At 40.5% G+C, this 25,709-nt stretch overlaps 1 protein-coding gene across 3 annotated transcripts in view; it reads left to right on the forward strand.

The window, feature by feature from the left end:
- The first annotated feature begins 3,134 nt into the window (after nucleotides 1–3,134).
- Nucleotides 3,135–25,709, forward strand: part of SPIRE1 (spire type actin nucleation factor 1) — a 206,946-nt gene continuing 184,371 nt past the window's right edge. Inside the window, exon 1 of one of the 3 annotated variants that reach the window (XR_012325292.1) lies at nucleotides 3,135–3,703. Coding sequence is in view for 2 of the 3 variants with exons in the window: in XM_073790478.1 (XP_073646579.1) it covers nucleotides 3,406–3,703 (298 nt within the window). In the remaining variant the exon portion in view is untranslated. The remainder of the gene's footprint in view (nucleotides 3,704–25,709) is intronic. The other 2 variants (XM_073790478.1, XM_033837521.2) reach the window with 2 other exon arrangements.

Below are 25,709 nucleotides of genomic sequence, written 5' to 3' on the forward strand. Positions count from 1 at the left end.
AAGTGTTTAAACTATCAGAAGTTTAATCGATCATATTGGTATGTACAAATTTTAAAGCATCTGCTTTTTACTGTACTCCTGCTTGGTACAGGATGAGATGAAGTGTGAGGACTTTTTAAATTGTTCTGGGCTAGTTGAGAGACGTTTTAGTGTAGCAGAAAGAGCTGGGCTGATCAGGAGGCCTGGATCCCAGTCTACATCTTTCATTACCAGCCCTGTATTTTGTCATCTGTACGATGTCATCTGTGAGATAAATAATATCTGATCTTCAAGTTGTATAACTGAAGAAAGCACTTTGAAAGTATAAAATATCACTGTAAAGTTATAAGGTATTATAATTGTAGGCAGTGAAAAATCTAGGTTATAACACTGAAAAAAATATGCTGTTCTATTTTTTCCTTTTTGGTGCACTTTTCTAGGTGAATGTGCCTCTTAGGAGCAATTGTCTGGGAGTGTCTGGGATAAGCTTGGGCTGCACAGGCAGTGTGCTCCCCGAAAGACTCGGAGCAGCTCAGCTGGCACATCAAGAGTGTGAAGCATGAAGTACATTTATTCTGCAAAAATGATAATTAAATATAAGACAACATTTCAAGGGTTCTGTTTTTTAAATAAATACAACAATAAAATCAACGAAAACTAAAGTCATATTCAGACTTTTCACAGACCTCACGGCACTTTGAAGACAGCATTCAAACGTTAATTTGAGTTGTTCAGATATTTTAACTACACAGAGCAATTTTTTAAGGGTGGTGAAGCCACAGGATACAAAAACAAAATCAATGACAGAAATTGGAACAAAGTATACTGTACATAAAGGTATTTGAATCTTCGATTTTGAGTTGAAAATGAGAAAATGGGGAGGTCCCGGGTTATCCCACAGTGTTGCTTGGACCTGCAGAGATCGTGTCAGCCTCTGAGAGCCTTTGAGCTGTCAGCAGTCACTTTCTAAGAGTCCTGGGGGTGGTGGTGGTGGTGGACAGTGAGGCTTATCAAAATTATAAAGGGTTCTGAAAATCATATAAATATTAGTACAATTATACTGTCTTTGTATAAAAAAGCATCAAGGGTTCAGGGTATACATTGACTAGATTTATCAATATAATAGAAGATAGCTAGGATTTTTTAAGGATTTACCTTTTATTTTTACTGTATACAGAGGGATCAAACATTTAACTTGTCATATTGCCTCAACTTAATTCCATATAAGCTCACAAAGGCAAGAAGTTTACTTTAAACACAGTATATTAGTCATGAATTTGTGTTTGGCAAAAACAAAACAAAAGCCGTTTTGTTGTATGTAATATTGTATATTCCTGTGAGTCAGTACCAAAGTATTTTTCTTACTAAAATGTATTCATATTTAAAAAAATTATCACTTACGAAGGGAAAAACATCCTTCTGTTGTGAATTGGTTTTAAAGATAACATTTGAGATAAAATTTGGGCTTCTTTTCCTCACTTCCACTCCCTTCCTTCTTCCTGTCATCGTTATCTTTACTTGAGATTTACTTGCTGCCCTGTGCCAGGGGTAGCAGGTGTCTGGCTCATGGATTGCTCAGCTGATTAAATCATTTGCTTGTCTTTTGAGGGGTGAGGAAAGGACAAAAATGTTAGTGATTTTTGGCTGTTGTTGTCCAAGCGCAACACTGCAGCAATATCCCATAAGGCCAGAAGATGGTGCTATTGTCTATAAAAGTAGACCCGCTGTTTTACTACATTGTTCAAACTAGTATTTTAAGGACTTCTCTGGCGGTCCTGTGGTTAAGACTCCGTTCTTCCACTGCAGGGGGCTCGGGTTCTATCCCTGGTCGGGGCACTAAGATGCCAAAAAAAGTCAGTATTTTAAAGCCGTTTGTATTTTCAAAATTCACACAGGGCCTAAGCAAACTAGAAAAATTTAGTAATTGTTTCTATGTTTTTAATCAAGAGGTTTTGTATATCTATATCTATCTATTCTATCTATATCATATAAGGCATTAGACCTTTTCTCGTCAGGTATGTGGCACACATATGCATTTTCACAAATTGGATTATGAACACATAATTAAGTGATGTTACTTTAAAGGGTTTTTTTGTATCTCTTGTAATGAAATTATAATAGGGTGCCTAGGGAGAAACTTTTTCCTCCCGTCTTTCAATTTCTTACTCTTATATCCTTCTGCTTTCCTCTCTTCTCCCCGCTCCTGCTGTATGTACTGTGGTGTCTTAGGCATTACAATGACCGTTGTAATTTCTATGGCAAGATGCAGTTGTTGAGAGTGCAATATTAATACTGCACATAAAACTGCCTTAGAAGGTTTATTGGTACTTAGTATAGATCCATTTCTTACTTGGTTGATGCTTTCAACTCTAAGGTTCTCATACTGGACTAGTCTCAGAGTGGAATGTTACCAGTTAAACTTATTTGCCAATGAGCGATTTTTTTATCTAAGAATTATGTGTTTTATTGTGCACTTAATGAGTTCAGCGAGGCCCAGGCCTAGGAGGACTTCTTTTATTCTATGGCTGAATGCCCCAGTTCAGTTTTGCCCCTGTCCTATCGGTTCTATGAGGTATGAATAGACTGGGTTAACTGGGCTACGAGGCGTGTGGTCACTGGGAACATCATCTTGGTGAAGAGTTGTACAAACGTCACAAGCGAATCCGAGGGAACGTCTGCAGATTGTTTGCAACAAGCTTGTACCCCAGGCCCTGATCTGTGCGCTTGGGAGAAGCCAGTGAGCAAAACCCGAAAAGACCCTGTCCTCATGGGGCTTAGGATGGAGTTGGGAGTGGAGAGGGAAGTTATCCAAGCGAACGGTCCGGTGCGTTGATGGCGACAGTATTCGACGGAGCAGGGCAGGGCACGGGGACGCGGGGGGCGAGGCCAGGGGACTACGAAGTCGGCCAGTGCGCGGAGACTGGACCTGGGCGCGGGTGTTCGCGCGGGTGTGGGTGCACGTGCGGGGCGGGGTGGGGCGGACCCCCCCGGGGGCGGGGCCAACCCGGGGGCGGGGCTCGGTGTGCCAGGAGAACCCGGGACAGAGGCGGGACTCAGAGGGCGGGGAGGACCCAGGCAGACCATGGAGGCGGGGTTCTAAGTGGGGGCGGGGTTCTGGGCGGGGCGCGCCCCTGGGGCGGGGCTCGGAGGGCGGGTCCGCGGACGCCATTGCGCTGCTACCGGCTAGCTGCGGTCTTGTAGGGTACGCAGCATCGCGCCTCGTTCCTGACCCTCCCCTGTCCGGTTCTCCGGCCCGGCCTAAAGCCCGTACCCGGCCTGGTCTCCGCCCCGTCCACCCCCGTCCCCGCGGCGGCGCGCGCGGCCCGCTGGGCGGGGTTCCGGGGATGAGGCGGCGGCGGCGGTGCGCGGAGAATATGCTCGGCAGCTGAGGAGACGCGGCGCCCGGAGCGCGGCGCGACCCACGGGATGGCTCAGCCGGCCGGCCCGGAGGGCGGCGAGGGGCCTCCGGACCCCGGGGCGGCCGCGGGCCCGCAGCACGCGCTGAGCCTGGAGGAAATCCTGCGGCTCTACAATCAGCCCATCAACGAGGAGCAGGCGTGGGCTGTGTGCTACCAGTGCTGCGGCTCCCTGCGCGCCGCGGACGCCGGCCGCCGCCAGCCCCGCCGCCGGGTGCGCTCGGCCGCGCAGATCCGCGTGTGGAGGGACGGCGCCGTCACCCTGGCGCCCGCCGCCGGCGACGCGGGAGAGCCGGACGCCGCCGCGGGTGAGCCGCCCCCCGAGACCCCCTTCTCCCACAGAAGGACCCCGCCGCGGGCCCTTCCCCCAACCCCCGCGACCCCTAGCCCCGTGCCCTTCCGCCCCATGGCCCCCATCTCCCACGGCCCACGGAGGACCCCCACCCCGGCTCCAGGAGGACCTGGCCCCCCAGGCCCCGGCCCTTCCGCCCCAGCGCCGCTCCCTCTCCGTCCAGTCTCCTACTGGAGGACCCTCGCCAAGGCCCCGGGCTCTTCCGCCCTGCGGCCCCCCACCCCTCACGGGAGGCCAGGGAAGCGGGCAGGGCCTGCGGCCGAGCGCGGCCCGCTTAGGTCTGAGCATGGGCAGGAGCGTGGGCGGGCGGCTGCGCCGGGAGTGGGGCGGGGGTCCGAGTGTCAGTGCGCGGCCTGTCGGGGCACCGAGGCTCCGGAGAAGGGGAGTGGGGTCGGTCCCCGGACGCGGGAGGCCGGCTCTGCGCGCTCGTGCTGCTCGCGGCCGAGCCCGGGTGGGATGTGTTCGGCGCTGCAGGCGTTCGCCAAGACCTGGTCGGGGACGGGGGGGGGGTGTGATGCGCTGGTAGGAGGGCTGCGCTTTCGCAAGGAGCTGTCAGCCGATGGTACTTTTCAAAGACTGGCAACGATATTCCCTCGGTTGGGAATGTAAAAAAATCTGAGCCCTGAGGAGAATGCTGCTATTTTGGGAGAAATGAAGAGGCTGAATTAACATAAAGATAAACAGTACGATTTCCCTGTACATTAATATTTGTTGTGACGAAAAACAAGCTTGTAAAGTAAAAAGTTGACAGGATGTCAGATAAATGGATTTTACTTAGGTCATTATCTAATGTAAATTCTTCAAGATTATCACCTTCCCATCAACATATAGCTACGGCTTACCCAGATATCTATTGATGATGAAGAGAAGATTGATAATAGGTTTCTCCAATCAGTTTTTATCTAATTCATCATTTTGAGAGACAGATCTATTAAAAGCATTAAAAAAAGAAAATCCACCCTTACTTAAAAAGTTGGTGAAAGTGTCAAAATGCTTAAGGTGAAAGATGTACTTCAGAATTAGTAAAGTGACTTATTAAATTGATTAAAATAGAGAACAGTCAAGAGTATGTTATCAATTCTTTCAGTTCCAACAGAACATTTATTATTTATTTTCGGTGTCAGGTAAACAGACTTTTAGAATTTTAATTTATTTAAAGCCAGTCTTTTTACGATTCTTTTGAAATTATTTCAAACAGGTCTTTTAGTTCATTTGATGTGTCTATTGCTTTTAAACTTGGACAATATTAGTGGGAAATACTTGCAATTATAATTTATTTACAGTGTATTAATATGATATGAAAAGATACTTTCATAAAATACAGCAAAGTCATGCCTTGAGATCCAGTGTTTCAAGGGGAAAAATGGTTATATGCAACCTCCTTTTAGAAGTAGCATTGGTAGTGGTGATTTCCAGAAGGAACAAACTGGATTTACATTGTCCTTGAACTTAATCCCAGAGTTCAAGTTATGTTTGTGGACCTACTAGTAGTTTAGTTGTCAAAGACTAATGGATTCTGGTGGTATTTTTTAAAAAAATCATAACCTTATGTTGAAGTGAATTACTTTTTGCATCAGTCATATGAATGATAACATGTTGACTTCAATGTAATACATTCTCTCTTTCTGGAGAGAATGGCAGAGTTGTTTCCTGCAGCAGCAGTAATGGACTTGTGATCCATGCTCTTCCTACTTAGTTCTGCTTGTGACCTTTGCTGCCACTTGTGGAGAGAGCCCAAAGTTGCCGATATGGTCTTGAGCATTTTGGGGCTGATTGATTAAAAATTTGGGAAGTTCATACTAAAATAGTGTTTATATTAGATAATTTATTTCTTCTTAGTATTAAGAGTTGTTGTGTGGCTATGGAAGGCACAACGTCTTCTGAACATTTACCCTGATTCTTAAAAACTCTGTATAACTTGGTACTTTGCACACTTGTATAAATTCTATTTTTAAGGAAAAATGGTAATCTTGAACCTCCATTCTAAGAAGCACTTTGTTTTTCATTGTAAGATGTTTAACATGATTGTATGGTGGCAGTTGACAGCATTTGTATTTTCACGTGTTATCCATTGACTTATTTTCTAAATGCAGGTTTAGGAAGTTAAGTGATGTGCTTGAATTCATACTGGTAACTCTGAATCAAATCCAGGTCTTTTAACCTCTAGCCTTTGTAGTATTGTGGAATGGAACAAACTTGGTTTGAATTGGAATCATGATTCCTCCCCTTTCTAGCTGAGTGACCTTGAATAAGTTCCTTAATCTCCCTGAGTGCAACCTTCTCATCTGTAAAGTGAGAATAGATCACTTTTTCCCTACGGGATAGAGGTTTAAGTGAGATGGTATGTGTAAAGTGCCTAACGCAAGGCTTGGTATGTAGCAGGTACTCAGTAAGTTTTAGGTCTCTCCGTCTCCTGATCTTGCGGTCCTTTCACAGCACCACGGTGTCTCTGTCCAGCTGTTCTGTAATTTTTACTCAGAATTGGGACACATGTCTAGGTCAGGGATTCTCAGCCTATGCACTGACATTTTTGACTGAATAACTCTTTGTGTGGGGGCTGTCCTGTGCCTGTGTAGGATGTTTAGCAGCATCCCTGGTCTCTACCCACCAGATGCCAGTAATCGCCTGCCCCCCTTCCCTGAGTAAACGCTTCAGACATGGCCACCTGTCCCCTGTTGAGAACCATTGGTCTAGCCAATGATGGGTGGTGCCGTGGATTGTGTTTAGTGTGGGGAAATGGATCCCAGCTGTAATCTTCAAGCGTGTGAATCTTTCAGCTGGCCACTGTTCTCTGCTGTTGAGTTGAATAGTTGGTTCTTACCACTATCAGCAGTATCGCTCCATTTAGTCCCATAGGAAGAAATAGCACTTCACACTCATTATTGACTTGTTTTGGAATTGAATGTATCAGTAATTGATTTTATTCTTGTTTTGATAGTATCGACACGTGCAGAGTATTCACATTCAGGTTGAATTAAAAAAATTAGAAATACATATAAGAGAAATAGAAAAATGTGGGAGGCATGGAAATGAAACCAATATTGGAAGAAAACAATGAAGAATGAATAATTTTATTTAGCATTCAGATGTAACTCAAAGTCATTTTACTAACATGGCCATGAAAGCAGGGTGATATAGGACTGAAGGAGATTAAAAAAGAAGGAAAACTAGTTCTTTAGAGAATACCTTAGGAGGAAGAGGTTAAATTATGAATCAGGATCTTAAAATGGGTAGTACATTTTATGAAGTATTTCTGTGATGACGGGAGGGTGATTTGTTGATTAGAATCAAGAGGGTTTATGATTTATCTTAGGTGGCTTACTTAAAATTTTTATTTTCCCCAGTGTTTATGAACTTGTAGTCATAAAAAGACCTTATTGTTTGGTAAAAGTTTATTACATACAGGTTGGTGAAGTTTTCATTCACACCATTAATTAATGAGTCAAAGGCACTCAGGCTCTTGATATACAATCTGCTATTTTTAACCAGGGCACTTAACTGGTCTTTAGACACATTTTAGTATACACTTTCTTTAGAAAGTAATCATTGATGGAATTTAGGTTATATTCCAGTCTCCACAAGATTATAACTCGTTTTTTTCTGGGATGCCACAAAGAATTATTAATGGTAGTACTAGAGCTTAGAACCATTGCATGGTCTTAGCAGCCTTGTAGACCTTAAATACCCGTCTGACAAAAATAACTTTGTTTCAGATTTGGTTTCAAAATTTTTGATGTACCTTTAGCTTTAGATGTATAAAGAGCACTTTCAAAATTATGAGTACATCTTGTTTTAAAATCATTGTAAGGGTAGTGATAGGTTTTCCTGGGAGGAACAATGAAGGACTGCGTGCATTGGTATAGGGAACATTGGGGCTTTGTTTGGGATTTGAAAAGAGGATGTGATCCCTGAGGCTTCTCAGCAGGGTTCATGCCAGTTTGGTGGGGAAGTGGTCTCGGAATAATATCCTTTTTGAATTTAAAGAGAGAATATTTGCGGAGAAGGTTGAAATAGTGAAAACATATTTAAAACGATTAATTTTTGTTCACTCTTGATATTTTTCTTGAGTGATTACATTCTGATCATTAAATGAAAGGAATACTTGAGGTGTGTGTGTCCAGGGTAGCGGTTGGGGGTGAATAACAGTATTAGGGGTTGGTGAAATACCTTGTCAGTTAACAGCAATAGGTAAGAATTATTCCATGTGAACAATATGTCCAGATATGTAGGCTTAATTCAATTTTAAAAACATGCACTGAGTCCCTACTACGTGCAAGCAGTGTCCAAGTTTAGTCATTATAGAGGAGAAAACAGAACATAAACAGTGATCAGTTTACCGTGAAGTTAATGCAGGTCAATTTGGAACCTGCTCCCTTACACAGTCTCCTTCTGGGCCCTGGGTTGGGGGGGAGGGGCTTTACCAGATGACCATTTGCAAGATTAAGATATTTTAGCTATAATCAGTTAAGATTGCTGTCAGTTTTAACTCCAGTTTACTCTCCAACATACTTCCATTTGGGTTGTGTGAGAATGGCCACAGACATTTTTGGGAGAAATTTTGGAATAATGCATTTGTGGTTTTGTACCTGTATTTCTGCCTTATGCAAAGGAAAACGGTGGAAAAATATCAGTCACATATACATATTGATACGTAAGTAAGTTGGGACTCTTTTGGGAAACGATTTGTCTTACTAAGAGTTTTGACTCAGCTTTAGAAGGAAAAGAAATCATTGGTTTACCAAGGACTATATGTTGATAAGAGATGATGAGTTACACTCTGCCTGTTTTATTTGTAAGGTGGGAATCGCTTTCCTGCTTGGTAGGTTCTGTTAAATGGCAACAGTTCCCATCCCACTTTCATAATATTGGAGTCGTATTATATTTCCCATTTGCTTCCTGTTGGCTAAGTAGGAAAAAAAGAAACTACCGTCTCCCAGATTCCTGTTTAAAACTATGAGGAAAATATTGCGTGTTGCTAAATTGCCAAATTTAATGTTTTTTAAATAAATTTTGAGATAATTTTAGATTGAAGAAAAGTTGCAAAAATAGTGCAGAGGGTTCCTGTGTGCCTCTCACCTGTTTCCCTTAATGTTAACATCTTATATTACTGGGTACGTTGGTCAAAACTAACTAATGGCATATCACTATTAACTAAATTTCAGACTTCACTTGGAGTTCCCTAGTTTTTCTATTAGTGTCCTTTTTCTGTTCCAGAATCCCACCCAGGACACCTGGTTGCATTTAGTCATCATGGCTCATTAGTCTCTTCTCTCTGTGGCAGTTTCTCAGACTTTCCTTGTTTCCCATGACCTTGAGAGTCTTGAGGAGTACTGGTTGGGGGTTTTGCAGAATGTCCTTGCATTTAGGTTTTCCTGCTGTTTTCTTGACTAGGCTGGGGTTATGCATTTGAGCGAAGAGTACCAGAAAGGGGAAGGGCTCCCCTCGTCACACTGGATTGAGGCACATGATATCCATACAGCACCACTGGGGATGTGAGCCTTGTTTGCCAGGTTTCTCCAATAAAGAGTTTTACTGTTTTTCCCTTTTCTATACCTTATTCTTTGGAAGGGAGTTACTGAGTCCAGTCTGCATTCACGGGGCCTCCTCCTGGAGTGGTGAATATCTACTCAGTATTTTTTGGAATTCTTCTGTAAGGAAGATTTGATTCTTCTCCCCATTTACTTATTTATTCAATCATTTATTAAGTCTGGATCCACGTATGTTTTACGCGTTATCTGTTACCATGTTATTTCTTTTGTTGCTCAAATTGTTCAAGCTGTGGCCATTGGAAGCTCCTTCAGGTTGGCTCCCATGTCCCTTTTTTTTTTTTTTTTTTTTTTGGCAGTACGTGGGCCTCTCACTGTTGTGGCCTTTCCCGTTACGGAGCACAGGCTCTGGATGCACAGGCTTAGCGACCATGGCTCACGGGCCCAGCCGCTCTGCAGCATGTGGGATCTTCCCGGACCGGGGCACGAACTCATGTCCCCTGCATCGGCAGGCGGACTCTCAACCACTGCACCACCAGGGAAGCCCTCCCATGTCCCTTTGATGTGCCCCATCCTTTTGTGTTTTTGAGCACATCCTTACTTTCTGGCACTACAAGATGCTTCAAGGCTTATCATGTGTATTTTCTGCCCCAGCCCTAGAATCAGATATATCTCCAAGGAGCTCAGGGATGGGTGTGCTTGTTGTTACTAAGGTGTTTCTTTTTTTCTTTTTCTTTTTTTTTTGTCTGAGATATACATTATAAAGTAATAACTAGAGTCATGACTTACAACATTATACCAGAACATACAAGATTTTTAGAAATTTCATGTAATGAAATTTCATGTAAACATTTATATTAACATATTTCCCTACAAATAGCCCAAAGAAAGTTTAATATTAGTTGTGTTTTTTATATTGCAGTTTCTTATTAGTCATCAGTTTTATACACATCAGTGTATACATGTCAATCCCAATCACCCAATTCAGCACACCACCATCCCCACCCCACTGTGACTTTCCCCGCTTAGTGTCCATACGTTTGTTCTCTACATCTGTGTCTCAACTTCTGCCCTGCAAACTAGTTCATCTGTACCATTTTTCTAGGTTCCACATACATGCATTAATATACGATATTTGATTTTCCCTTTCTGACTTACTTCAGTCCTTATGACAGTCTCTAGATCCATCCACGTTTCAACAAATGACTCAGTTTCATTCCTTTTTATGGCCGAGTAATATTCCATTGTATACATATACCACAACTTCTTTATCCATTTGCTGGTTGATGGGCATTTAGGTTGCTTCCATGACCTGGCTATTGTAAATAGTGCTGAAATGAACATTGGGGTGCATGTGTCTTTTTGAATTATGGTTTTCTCTGGGTATATGCCCAGTAGTGGGATTGCTGGATCATATGGTAATTCTATTTTTAGTTTTTTAAGGAACCTCCATACTGTTCTCCATAGTGGCTGTATCAATTTACATTCCCACCAACAGTGCAAGAAGGTTCCCTTTTCTCCACACCCTCTCCAGCATTTGTGTTTGTAGATTTCCTGATGATGCCCATTCTAACTGGTGTAAGGTGATACCTCATTGTAGTTTTGATTTGCATTTCTCTAATAATTAGTGATGTTGAGCAGCTTTTCATGTGCTTCTTGGCCATCTGTATGTCTTCTTTGGAGAAATGTCTGTTTAGGTCTGCCCATTTTCTGATTGGGTTGTTTATTTCTTTAATATTGAGCTGCATGAGCTGTTTATATATTTTGGAGATGAATCCTTTGTCGATTCATTTGCAAATATTTTCTCCCATTCTCAGGGTTGTCTTTTCGTCTTGTTTATGGTTTCCTTTGCTGTGCAAAAGCTTTGAACTTTCATTAGGTCCCATTTGTTTATTTTTGTTTTTATTTCCGTTACTCTAGGAGGTGAATCAAAAAAATCTTGCTGTGATTTATGTCAAAGAGTGTTCTTCCTATGTTTTCCTCTAAAAGTTTTATAGTGTCTGGTGTTACATTTAGGTCTCGAATCCATTTTGAGTTTATTTTTGTGTATGGTGTTAGGGAGTGTTCTAATTTCATTCTTTTACATGTAGCAGTCCAGTTTTCCCAGCACCACTTACTGAAGAGACTGTCTTTTCTCCATTGTATATCTTTGCCTCCTTTGTCATAGATTAGTTGACGATAGGTGTGTGGGTTTATCTCTGGGCTTTCTACCTTGTTCCATTGATCTATGTTTCTGTTTTTGTGCCAGTACTATATTGTCTTGAGATTGTAGCTTTGTAGTATAGTCTGAAGTCAGGGAGTCTGATTCCTCCAGCTCCGTTTTTTTTCCCTCAAGACTGCTTTGGCTATTCGGGGTCTTTTGTGTCTCCATACGGATTTTGAGATGATTTGTTGTAGTTCCGTAAAAAATGCCATTGGTAATTTGATAGGGATTGCACTGAATCTGTAGATTGCTTTGGATAGTATAGTCATTTTCACAATGTTGATTCTTCCAATCCAAGAACATGGTATATATCTCCATCTGTTTGTATCATCTTTATTTTTCTCATCAGTGTCTTATAGTTTTCTGCGTACAGGTCTTTTGTTTCCCTAGGTAGGTTTATTCCTAGGTATTTTATTCTTTTTGTTGCAGTGGTAAATGGGAGTGTTTCCATAATTTCTCTTTCAGATTTTTCATCATTAGTGTATAGGAATGCAAGAGATTTCTGTGCATTAATGTTGTATCCTGCAACTTTACCAAATTCATTGATTAGCTCTAGTAGTTTTCTGGTGGCATTTTTAGGATTCTCTATAGTATCATGTCATCTGCAAACAGTGACAGTTTTACTTCTTTTCCAATTTGTATTACTTTTCTTTTCTTTTCTTCTCTGATTGCCTTGGCTAGGACTTCCAAAACTATGTTGAATAATAGTGGTGAGAGTGGACATCCTTGTCTTGTTCCTGATCATAGAGGAAATGCTTTCAGTTTTTCACCATTGAGAATGATGTTTGCTGTGGGTTTGTCGTATATGGCCTTTATTATGTTGAGGTAGGTTCCCTCTATGCCCACTTTCTGGAGAGTTTTTATGATAAATGGGCGTTGAATTTTGTCAAAAGCTTTTTCTGCATCTCTTGAGATGATCATACGATTTTTCTTCTTCAGTTTGTTAATATGGTGTATTACATTGATTGATTTGCGTATATTGAAGAATCCTTGCATCCCTGGAATAAATCCCACTTGATCATGGTGTATGATCCTTTTAATTTGTTGTTGGATTCTGTTTGCTAGTATTGTGTTGAGGATTTTTGCATCTATGTTCATCAGTGATATTGGTCTGTAATTTTCTCTTTTTGTAGTATCTTTGTCTTGTTTTGGTATCAGGGTGATGGTGGCCTCATAGAATGAGTTTGGGAGTGTTCCTTCCTCTGCAATTTTTTGGAAGAGTTTGAGAAGGATGGGTGTTAGCTTTTCTCTAAATGTTTGATGGAATTCACCTGTGAAGCCATCTGGTCCTGGACTTTTGTTTGTTGGAAGATTTTTAATCACAGTTTCAATTTCATTACTTGTGATAGGTCTGTTCATATTTTCTATTTCTTCCTGGTTCAGTCTTGGAAGGTTATACCTTTCTAAGAATTTGTCCATTTCTTCTAGGTTGTCCATTTTATTGGCATAGAGTTGCTTGTAGTAGTCTCTTAGGATGCTTTGTATTTCTGCGGTGTCTGTTGTAACTTCTCCCTTTTCATATCTAATTTTATTGATTTGAGTCCTCTCCCTCTTTTTCTTGATGAGTCTGGCTAATGGTTTATCAATTTTGTTTATCTTCTCAAAGTACGAGCTTTTAGTTTTATTGATCTTTGCTATCGTTTTCTTTGTTTCTGTTTCATTTATTTCTGCTCTGATCTTTATGATTTCTTTCCTTCTGCTAACTTTGGGTTTTGTTCTTCTTTCTCTAGTTCCTGTAGGTGTAAGGTTAGATTGTTTACTTGAGATTTCTCTTGTTTCTTTTGTTTGTTTGTTTTGCGGTACACGGGCCTCTCACTGCTGTGGCCTCTCCTGTTGCGGAGCTCCGGACGCGCAGGCTCAGCGGCCATGGCTCACGGGCCCAGCCGCTCCGCGGCATGTGGGATCTTCCCGGACCTGGACACAAACCTGCGTCCCCTGCATCGGCATGTGGACTCTCAACCACTGTGCCACCAGGGAAGCCCTTCTCTTGTTTCTTGAGGTAGGCTTGTATAGCTATAAACTTCCCTCTTAGAACTGCTGTTGCTGCATCCCATAGGTTTTGGATCGTCGTGTTTTCATTGTCATTTGTCTCTAGGTATTTTTTGATTTCCTCTTTGATTTCTTCAGTGATCTCTAGGTTATTTAGTAACATACTGTTTAGCCTCCATGTGTTTGTGTTTTTTACGTTTTTTCCCCTGTAATTCATTTCTAATCTCAAAGTGTTGTGGTCAGAAAAGATGCTTGATATGATTTCAATTTTCTTAAATTTACTGAGACTTGATTTGTGACCCAAGATGTGATCTGTCCTGGAGAATGTTCCATGTGCACTTGAGAAGAAAGTGTAATCTGCTGTTTTTGGATGGAATGTCCTATAGATATCAATTAAATCTGTTTGGTCTATTGTGTCATTTAAAGCCTCTATTTCCTTATTTATTTTCATTTTGGATGATCTGTCCATTGGTGTAAGTGAGATGTTAAAGTCCCCCACTATTATTGTGTTACTGTCGATTTCCTCTTTTATAGCTGTTAGCAGTGGCCTTATGTATTGAGGTGCTCCTGTGTTGGGTGTGTGTGTGTGTGTGTGTGTGTGTGTGTATATATATATATATATTTATTGATTGATTTATTTATTTGCGGTACGTGGGCCTCCCACTGCTGCGACCCCTCCCACTGCGGAGCACAGGCCCCAGATGCGCAGGCCCAGCAGCCATGGCTCAGGGCCCAGCCGCTCTGCGGCATGCGGGATACACCCGGTCCGGGGCACAAACCCGCGTCCCCCGCATCGGCAGGCAGACTCCCAACCACTGTGCCACCAGGGAAGCCCCCATATATATTTATAATTTTTATATCTTCTTCTTGGATTGTAGTGTCCTTCCTTGTCTCTTGTAACATTCCTTATTTTAAGGTCTATTTTATCTGATTCGAGTATAGCTACTCCAGCTTTCTTTTTATTTCCATTAGCATGGAATATCTTTTTCCATCCTATCACTTTCAGTCTGTATGTGTCCCTAGGTCTGAAGTGGGTCTCTTGTAGACAGCATATATATGGATCTTGTTTTTTTATCCATTCAGCAAGCCTGTCTTTTGGTTGGAGCATTTAATCCATTCACGTTTAAGGTAATTATCGATATGTATGTTCCTGTGACCATTTTCTTAATTGTTTTGGGTTTGTTTTTGTAGGTCCTTTTCTTCTCTTGTGTTTCCCGCTTAGAGAAGCTCCTTTAGCATTTGTTGAGAGCTGGTTTGGTGGTGCTGAATTCTCTTAGCTTTTGCTTGTCTGTAAAGCTTTTGATTTCTCCATCGAATCTGAATGAGATCCTTGCTGGGTACAGTAATTTTGGTTGTAGGTTCTTGCCTTTCATCACTTTAAGTATATCATGCCACTCCCCTCTGGCTTGTAGAGTTTCTGTTGAGAAATCAGCTGTTAACCTTATGGGAGTTCCCTTGTATGTTATTTGTCATTTTTCCCTTGCTGCTTTCAATAATTTTTCTTTGTCTTTAATTTTTGCCAGTTTGATTACTGTGTGTCTTGGCATGTTTCTCCTTGAGTTTATCCTGTATGGGACTCGCTGTGCTTCCTGGACTTGAGTGGCTATTTCCTTTCCCATGTTAGGGAAGTTTTCAACTATAATCTCTTCAAATATTTTCTCTGGTCCTTTCTCTCTCTCTTCTTCTTCTGGGACCCCTATAATGCGAATCGTGTTGCGTTTAATGTTGTCCCAGAGGTCTCTTAGGCTGTCTTCATTTCTTTTCATTCTTTTTTTCTTTATTCTGTTCCATGGCAGTGAATTCCACCATTCTGTCTTCCCGGTCACTTATCCGTTCTTCTGCCTCAGTTATTCTGCTATTGATTCCTTCTAGTGTAGTTTTCATTTCAGTTATTGTATTGTTCATCTCTGTTTGTTTGTTCTTTAATTCTTCTAGGTCTTTGTTAAGCATTTCTTACATCTTCTCCATCTTTGCCTCCATTCTTTTTCCGAGGTCCTGGATCATCTTCACTATCATTATTGTGAATTCTTTTTCTGGAAGGTTGCCTATCTGCACTTCATTTAGTTGTTTTTCTGGGGTTTTATCTTGTTCCTTCATCTGGTACATAGCCCTCTGCCTTTTCATCTTGTCTATCTTTCTGTGAATGTGGTTTTTGTTCCACAGGCTGCAGGACTGTAGTTCTTCTTGCTTCTGCCCTGCTTTTGTTTTCAATACAGAAGAAAAATTGAAATGGTAAAAGTTTTGGTTATTTTTGTTGTTCACACTTCGTTAGATTTGGGAAGTATCTCTGTCTGGTATCTTGCTTTTACTGGCTTGCCCACCACTGTCTGCTTGTATATTCTATTCATTCCTTTGTTTAGCAGTTGTTTATTAAATACCATAGAGCCAAGTTGAGTAGGGAGGCTTGGAGAGAGCAGTCTGCCCAACTGTTTATCAGAAAGGAGATATACCTGGGAACTGAAGCCAGAGGAGCCTGTATTGGGGATAAACTTGGATGGACTGGAGCTGAGGGGAGGTCAGTGAAATGTGACCTGGCGTCAAGTGTGGATTGACCGAGATGCATAGATGCTCAAGAACTGGTTTGGGCACTTCCCTGGGGTGCAGTGGTTGAGAATTCTCCTGCCAGTGCAGGAGACACGGGTTTGAGCCCTGGTCTAGGAAGATCCCCCATGCCACGGAGCAGCTAAGCCCGTGTGCCACAACTACTGAGCCTGCGCTCTAGAGCCCGCGAGCCACAACTACCGAAGCCTGCGTGCCTAGAGACTGTGGTCTGCAACAAGAGAAGCCACCACACTGAGAAGCATGCTCACTGCAATGCACGGTAGCTCCTGCTGTCTGCAACTAGAGAAAGCCCGCACGCAGCAATGAAAACCCAACGCAGCCAAAAAAAAAAAAAAAGAATTAAAAAAAAAAAAACTGGTTTGGGACAAATCTTGTGACCACTGGCCTCCCTCTTGAAAGTACTTCCGGCACCTCTGGGCTAGAGGTGTCCCTAAAATAGCAGCAGAACTGTGCAGAATGTTGACAATCAACCAGATTTGAAATCGTTCCCCATTTTGTAAATGTGCATTTTCTTTTTTAACTTTTTTTAATGGGTATCACACTTTTTTTTTTTAATATTTATTTATTTGGCTGCGCTGGGTCTTAGTTGCAGCACGTGGGATCTTTAGTTACAGTGTGTGGGATATAGTTCCCTGCCCAGGTATCGAACCCAAGCCCCCTGCATTGGGAGTGCAGAGCCTTAACCTCTGGACCACCAGGGAAGTTCCTACGCATTTTCATTTTAGCTCTGAAGTGTAACATGTAGATAAAATGCTTGTTAAATGTTTTAAACCAAACAAACAAAAGAGATGAAAACTAAGTATCTATCATTGAGGAAATGGTTTTTGGTCTTGTCTAAGTATTTGACTGTTATATGGGATTGTGATTATTTTAGGGGACCAGAAAAATACTGATGTATATAAATAGTAATGCGTATTTATTAGGAAAGGTAGTGGTATTTTCCCTAATTCTAACTTCTGTGTAGTTACTTTCGAGCAGTAGTTTAACAAGTAGTTTTCGAGTAGTAGTTTAACAAGACAAGATTTTTTTTTTCCTGCACGGGCATTGAATTTGTTATTTGGTTTATCTGGTCCAGACTGCTGTTCTCAGGGCAGTATCTAACTGGCATTCTATTAATTTTAAATAGATACCTTGTTTTGCTGCTTGCATTATCCTCATCATACAAAGAAAATACATTAAGAAAATGTTATACCGGATTTTTATGCAATTTGAGCAGTTTTCATCTAGTTGCATGAGAGTTCAACAGCTCATTTTGGTTTTAGTGATGACAGGCTGGTAATCAGAATTTCTTAAAGACTCTGGTGTATGTTGTATCTATTTGAAGGTAATTAAATCACTGACCACTTCTGTCTAAAAATCTAATTTCTTTTGACATTTCCTCCTCAAAACTTATTTTCTTGGGCTTTTTAAAACTTTTTTGGAAGTTTAGTATACGTACAGAAAAGCGCACAAATCATTAATGACACAATCACGTAAATACCAACCTGATTAAGAACAAAGGAATGTTACAAGTAGCCTTCCACATGTAATCAGTGTCTTAGTTTATCACCATACGTTGGGCTTGCTTGCTTGCTTATGAACTTTGTATGTGTGGAATCTTTATGTGTTTTTTGTGTCTGGCTGCTTTTGTTCAACATCATGTTTGTGAGATAAATTACTTGTTGTTGCATGTTGCTTTAGTTTGTTTTTATTGCTATACAGTATTCAACTGCATGAAAAAACCAAAGTTGATTTACCCATTCTGCTGTTGGTGGACGTATGAATTGTTTGAAGTTTTTAGTTATTTCAAATAACATTGCTATGGACACTTCTGAATATATATATGTACTTCTGTTAGGTATATATCTAGTAGACTTGCTGGATTGTTGCATGTGTGTCTCTTGAGTTTTAGTAGATATTGCCAAGCAGTTTTACAAAGTGCTGGTTTCAGTTTACCTTTCTTACTAGCAGTGTATCTGCTGCTCCACATCCACTCTAATACTTGGAAATGTTATTAAAAAATAAGAAGTTTAGCTGTTTGAATAGTACATATCTCCTAATGGTTTTAAGTTGTGTTTATCTGATGGCTAATCAGGTTGAGTGCCTTTTCATATGTTTATTGGCCTTTTGTGAAGTTTCTGTTCAGGTCTTTTGACCATTTTTCTATTAGGTTTTTTTCTTATAAGATATATAACATAAAAATTACCATTTTAACCGTTTAATTTAATGGCATTAATTACATTCACAGTGTTGTACAACCATCACCACTATATATTTCCAAAATTTTTCACCACCACAAACTGAAACTGTAACCGTTAAGCAGTAACTGCTGGTTTTCCCCTTCCCCAGCCCCTGGTAACTGCAACTCTACTTCTGTTGTTTTTTCTCTCTCCTTATTTTTACATGTTCTGATTTTTGTGTACTCTGGATACGAACCATTGGCCAGCTGTGTGTATTGCAGTTATCTTCTCCAACTCTGTGGCTTTCCTTTTCACGTTGTTAATGGTGTGGGTTTTTTTAATTAATTAATTAATTAATTAATTTTTGGCTGCGTTGGGTCTTCGTTGCTGCGCACGGGCTTTCTCTAGTTGCTGCGAGTGGGGGCTACTCTTCGTTGCGGTGTACGGGCTCTAGGCGCGTGGGCTTCATTAGTTGTGGCTTGCAGGCTCTAGAGCGCAGGCTCAGTAGTTGTGGCGCACGGGCTTAACTGCTCTGTGGCATGTGGGATCTTCCCGGACGAGGGCTCGAACCCATGTCCCCTGCACTGGCAGGCGGATTCTCAACCACTGCGCCACCAGGGAAGCCCTAATGGTGTGTTTTGATGAATAGAAGTTTTTCACTCTGCTATATTTCTGATGTCACTCTCCTAGAAGTTTTGATATATCATCACATTTTTATTATCACTGAATTCAGGTATCTTTCTGATTTCCATTGTAGTTTCTTCTTTGATCCATGGGTTATTCTGTCAATTTTTGTTTATATTGAGACTATATTTTTAGATGCATACAAATTTAGAGTTGTGATAACGTCTTGGTGGATTGACCTTTTTGTCAATGTGGCTATAGTTACGTTTGTAAAGTTACATCAGCTTTCTTTGACTATTGTTTGCATGGTGTATTCCTTTTCATAATTTCACTATCAGTTTTTTTATATTTTTACATTTAAGGTGTGTCTTTTACGAGGAGGATATCGTTTGGATTTGTTTTTTATCTAATATAGCAATATGTACTTTTAAATTGGATTATTTTATTTACACTTAATGTAATTACTGATTTTTAAAATCAGTAATTTAAAAGCACATTATCTTACTCTTTCCATTTGTCCCACCAGTTCTGTATTAACTTTCTATCCCTTATCTTCTTTTTGATTATTTTTTAATTGTTGAAATTTCTTCCTTCATTAGCTTGCTTATTGTATATTCCTTTACTGTTCTTTTTCATAGTTGCTTTACAACATGGATTATTGACTTTAAAAATATATATATTTAGTTATTTATTTTTGCCTGCGTCGGGTCTTAGTTGCGGCCTGCAGGCTCTTTAGTTGTGGCGTGCGGGCTTAGTTGCCCCGCGGCATGTGGGATCTTAGATCCCTGACCAGGGATCAAAGTGCACCCCCTGGGGCTTCCCTGGTGGCACAGTGGTTGAGAGTCCGCCTGCTGATGCAGGGGACGCAGGTTCGTGCCCCGGTCCGGGAAGATCCCACATGCCGCGGAGTGGCTGGGCCCGTGAGCCATGGCTGCTGAGCCTGCACGTCCGGAGACTGTGCTCCGCAACAGGAGAGGCCACAACAGTGAGAGGCTGTGTACCGCAAAAAAAAAAAAAAAAGAAAGAAAGAAAAGTGCGCCCCCTGCATTGGAAGGTGGATTCTCAACCACTGGACCACCAGAGAAATCCCAGATTATTGACTTTTTATTAAGGTTTCATATAAATTACTAGTTATATTACTCTCTGGACAACGCAGAGATCGTAGAACATCGTCACTCCATTTATCTCCTTTTGCTTTTTTATTATTGTTGACATGTATTTTAGTTCATAGATTTTAAATATAATATTTTTGTACAGTTTAATATTCATGTGGATTTTTCCAAATATTTGCTCTTTCCGTGCTGTTTGTTTGTTCCTACATTACTATACTTTCTTCTGGGATTATTTTCTTCCTGCCTGAAGAGCTCCCTTTAGTATTTACTTTAGTGCAGGTCTGCCGCTGTTGAATTCACTGTTTTTGTTAGTCTGGGAATGTCTCTATTTTGTCTTCATTTTTAAAGCAAATTTTAATTAAAATGTAACTAACAGAAAAGTGCATAAATCATAAATGATGACTTTTCACAATGTGAGTACACTCACATTAGCAGGACACAGATCAAGGAACAGAACATTACTACCATCCCAGAAGGTCTGCCTGTGCACCTTTTTAGTCACCAACCACCCCGAGTCACCACCATCATGACTTCTAATGCCATATGTTAAGCCTGTATTTGAGCTTAAGTATATAGAATCAACCAGTATTAGGCTACCTTATTTCTGACTTCTTTCTCTGAACTTTGTGATATTGGTCCACATTGTTGTATATAGTTGTAGTTTGTTCATTCACATTTTAGTGTCATATTCCATTGTATGACTAGACCATAATTTATCCATTCTACTCTAGATGGACATTGGAGTTTTGGGATCTTGCATTTGGACATCCAGTTATTGGATATTATGAATAATGCTGCTGTGAACACTATTAAACATGTCTTTTGGTGAACAAATGTAGCATTTGTTCCAGGTATATACTCAACCTCAAACCCCCCGACATCATACCAATGAGCTACTTAGATATTCACCACCCATATAGACATCCCCCTAGATTCGCCAGCCATTTTATCAAAAATTTAATAGTAAATCTGACACAAACCACACAACATAACCATATAAACACCACCTATATATAACAAGTTAATGTAGCTTAAACACTTAAAGCAAGGCACTGAAAATGTCTAGATGGGCTCGCTAGCCCCATGAACATACAGGTTTGGTCCCAGCCTTTTTGTTAGTTTTTAATAGAATTACACATGCAAATATCCGCACTCCGGTGAGAATGCCTTCTAAATCACTAAGATTAAAAGGAGCAGGTATCAAGCATGCTGTACCAGCAGCTCACAACTCCTTGCTCAACCACACCCCCACGGGAGACAGCAGTGATAAGAATTAAGCCATAAACAAAAGTTCAACTAAGTCATATTAATAAGGGTTGGTAAATTTCATGCCAGCCACCGTGGTCATACGATTGACCTGAATTAATAGAATTATGGTGTAAAGCGTGTTAAAGAATTATACAAAATAAAATTAAACCTTGATTAAGCTGTAAAAAGCCATAATTAAAGTAAAAATAAACTACGAAAGTGACTTTAACATATCCTGATTACACGATAGCTAAGACCCAAACTGGGATTAGATACCCCACTGTGCTTAGCCCTAAACCCAGATAATCATAAGAACTAGAGTATTCGCCAGAGTACTACTAGCAGCAGCTTAAAACTCAAAGGACTTGGCGGTGCTTCACACCCCTCTAGAGGAGCCTTTTCTATGATTGATAAACCCTGATAAACCTCACCAACCCTTGCTAATCCAGTCTATATACCTCTATCTTCAGCAAACCCTAAAAAGGAGCAAAAGTAAGCCCAACTATAACACATAAAAACGTTAGGTCAAGGTGTAACCTATGGGGTGGGAAGAAATGGGCTACGTTTTATACACCAAGAATACCCTTTATCTATACGAATGTTTTTATGAAACCTAAAAACTAAAGGAGGATTTAGTAGTAAATTAAGAATAGAGCACTTAATTAAATAAGGCCATGAAGCACACACACACTGCCCGTCACCCTCCTCAAGTGCTATGACAAAGCCACAGTTTATTAACATATGCTAATCAATTATATGAGAGGAGATAAGTCGTAACAAGGTAAGCATACTGGAAATTGTGCTTGGATAAACCAAGGCATAGCTTAAATAAAGCACCTAATTTACACCTAGAAGATTTCATAACCAATGTATGCCTTGAACTAAGCCTAGCCCACACTCTTCCCACCATACTAACACTAACTAGTCAAATAAAACATTCACCGGACATCTAAAGTGATAGAAATTTAGACGTTGATGGCGCTATAGAGAAAGCACCGTAAGGGAATGATGAAAGAAACATTAAAAGTAATAAAAAGCAAAGCTTATCCCTTGTACCTTTTGCATAATGACTTAATTAGCAACAACTTAACAAAGAGAACTTAAGCTAAACTACCCGAAACCAGATGAGCTACTTATGAACAGTTACTAGAACAAACTTATCTATGTGGCAAAATAGTGAGAGGATTTATAAGTAGAGGTGACGAGCCTAATGAGCCTGGTGATAGCTGGTTGTCCAGGAAAATAATTTCAGTTCAATGTTAAATAATACTAAAAACCATAATAAGCTTCAACGTATCTTTAAACGTTTGTCTAAAAAGGTACAGCTTTTTAGAAATGGGTACAACCTTAACTAGAGAGTAAAAACAAGCAACACCATAGTTGGCTTAACAGCAGCCACCAATTAAGAAAGCATTCAAGCTCAACAACTAACCCATCTCAATTCCAATATTAAGTAAATCAACTCCTAGTCTTACTACTGGACCAATCTATAAAATTATAGAAGCAACACTGTTAATATGAGTAACAAGAAGTATTTCTCCTTGCAACTAATAATATACTGATAATTAACAGTAAATAAATACAGTGCAACACTAAACTATTTATTAAATACACTGTTAATCCAGCACAGGTGTGCACCCAAGGAAAGGTTAAAAAAAGTAAAAGGAACTCATGGATTATAAACCCCGCCTGTTTACCAAAAACATCACCTCCAGCATCAACCAGTATTAGAGGCACCACCTGCCAGTAACAACTGTAAATGGCCGCGGTATCCTGACCATTCAAAGGTAGCATAATCATCTGATCTCTAAATAAGGACTTGTGTGAATGGCTACACGAGGGTTTTACTGTCTCTTACTTTTAATCAGTGAAATTGACCTCCCTGTGAAGAGGCGGGGATGACAAAATAAGACAAGACCCTAGGGAGCTTCAGTTAATCAGCCCAAGAAACCATAATCTTAAACTACCAAGGAATAACAAAATTTCACATGGGTTGACAATTTTGGTTGGGGTGACCTTGGAGCACAGAAAAACCTCCGAGTGGTTAAAGCCTAGACCCACTAGCCAAAGCATAATATCACTTATTGATTCAAAAAATAGATTAATGGAACAAGTTACCCTAGGGATAACAGCGCAATCCTATTCTAGAGTCCATATCAACAATAGGGTTTACGACCTTGGTTTTGGATCAGGACATCCCAATAGTGTCACCACTATTAAGAGTTCGTTTGTTCAACAATTATAGTCCTACATGATGAGTTCAGACCTGAGTAATCCAGGTCGGTTTCTGTCTATTATGCATTTCTCCCAGTATGAAAGGACAAGAGAAATAAGGCCCACTTTAAACAAGTGTCTTCAAAACAATTAATGATCTAATCTCAACTTAATAAGCAAACACAAAATAATCACCCAAGACCAGTGTTTAGTTAGGGTGGCAGAGCCCGGTAATTGCATAAAACTTAAATCTTTATGCCCAGTGGTTCAAATCCTCTCTCTAACAAGATGTTTACAATCAACATCCTAATGCTCATTATTCCTATTCTCCTAGCCGTAGCATTCTTAACATTAGTAGAACGAAAAATCCTAGGCTACATACAACTCCGAAAAGGACCAAACATTGTAGGACCACACGGCCTACTCCAACCTATTGCTGATGCAATCAAACTATTCACTAAAGAACCCCTACAACCAGTCACATCCTCCACCTCCATATTTATCATCACACCCATCTTAGCCTTAACTCTAGCCCTAACAATATGAATCACCCTACGCATGCCATACCCCCTCATCAACAAATCTAGGAGTGTTATTCATGCTAGCAATATCAAGTCTAGCCATATACTCTATCCTATGATCTGGATGGGCCTCCAACTCAAAGTATGCACTAATTGGGACCCTACGAGCAGTAGCACAGTCTCATACGAAGTGACACTGGCAATCATCCTCTTATCAGTGCTCTTAATAAACAGGTCCTTTACCCTATCAACCCTAGCCACAACACAGGAACAACTATGGCTAATCTTCCTATCATGATCACTAGCCATAATATGATTTATTTCCATCCTTGCAGAAACCAACCGAGCCCCTTTTGATTTAACAGAAGGAGAATCTGAACTTGTGTCCAGCTTCAATGTAGAATATGCAGCAGGCCCCTTTGCCATATTCTTCCTAGCAGAATACGCCAACATCAGTATAATAAACATGTTCACAACAATCCTATTTCTAGGAGCATTCCACAACCCATATACACCAGAACTATACACAATTAATTTCACCGTTAAAACATTATTGCTAACAGTATCTTTCCTATGAATTCGAGCATCCTATCCTCGATTCCGATATGACCAATTAATATACCTACTCTGAAAAAGCTTCCTGCCTCTAACACTAGCCCTATGCATATGACACGTATCACTACCATTCATAACGGCAAGCATCCCCCCACAAACATAAATATGTCTGACAAAAGAATTACTTTGATAGAGTAAATAATAGAAGTTCAAGCCCTCTTGTTTCTAGAATTATAGGAATTGAACCTACCCTTAAGAATTCAAAATTCTCCGTGCTACCATATTACACTACATTCTACAGTAAGGTCAGCTAAACAAGCTATCGGACCCATACCCTGAAAATGTTGGATTATATTCTTCCTGTACTAATAAACCCCATCATCTCTGTCATTATCCTAGTAACTGTCATTTTAGGAACTATAATCATAATAACCAGCTCCCACTGACTATTGGATTTGAAATAAACATAATAGCCATCATCCCTATTTTAATAAAATACTTTAACCCATGAGCCATAGAAGCCTCCACTAAATATTTTCTAAAACAAGCCACGACATCCACACTACTTATAATAGCAGTCATCATTAACTGTGATAGTCCGGCCAGTGGACTATCACAAAATTATTCAATCCAACAGCATCAACAGTAATAACAGTAGCCCTAGCCATAAAACTAGGATCGTCCCCTTTTCACGTTTGAGCGCCCGAAGTAACACAAGGCATCCCATTAACAGCAGGTCTAATTCTATTGACATGACAAAAACTTGCACCCCTATCAATCCTCTATCAAATCTCACCATCAATTAATCTAAACCTAATATTGTCTCTGTCTATACTTCCTATTCTAGTCAGAGGTTGAGGAGGATTAAAGCAAACACAACTCCGAAAAATCATAGCTTACTCATCAATTGCCCACATAGGATGAATGACAGCCATCTTACTATATAACCCAACTATAACCATCCTAAACCTAGTAATTTATATCATAATAACCCTCACTATGTTCATACTATTTATTCACAGCTCAGCCACCACCACAGTATCACTATTACACACATGAAACAAAACACCTGTCATCACAACCCTCACCATGACCACCCTTCTCTCAATAGGAGGACTCCCGCCACTATCAGGATTTATGCCTAAATGAATGAGTATTCAAGAAATAGCAAAAACCAATAATATTATCTTACCCACACTTAGAGCCACCACAGCACTACTTAACCTGTACTCCTATATACGACTTACATACTCTACAGCATTAACCATCTTTCCTTCCACAAACAACTT

The sequence above is a fragment of the Tursiops truncatus genome, chromosome 13, assembly GCF_011762595.2.
Source record: "Tursiops truncatus isolate mTurTru1 chromosome 13, mTurTru1.mat.Y, whole genome shotgun sequence".
NCBI classification, from domain to species: domain Eukaryota; kingdom Metazoa; phylum Chordata; class Mammalia; order Artiodactyla; family Delphinidae; genus Tursiops; species Tursiops truncatus.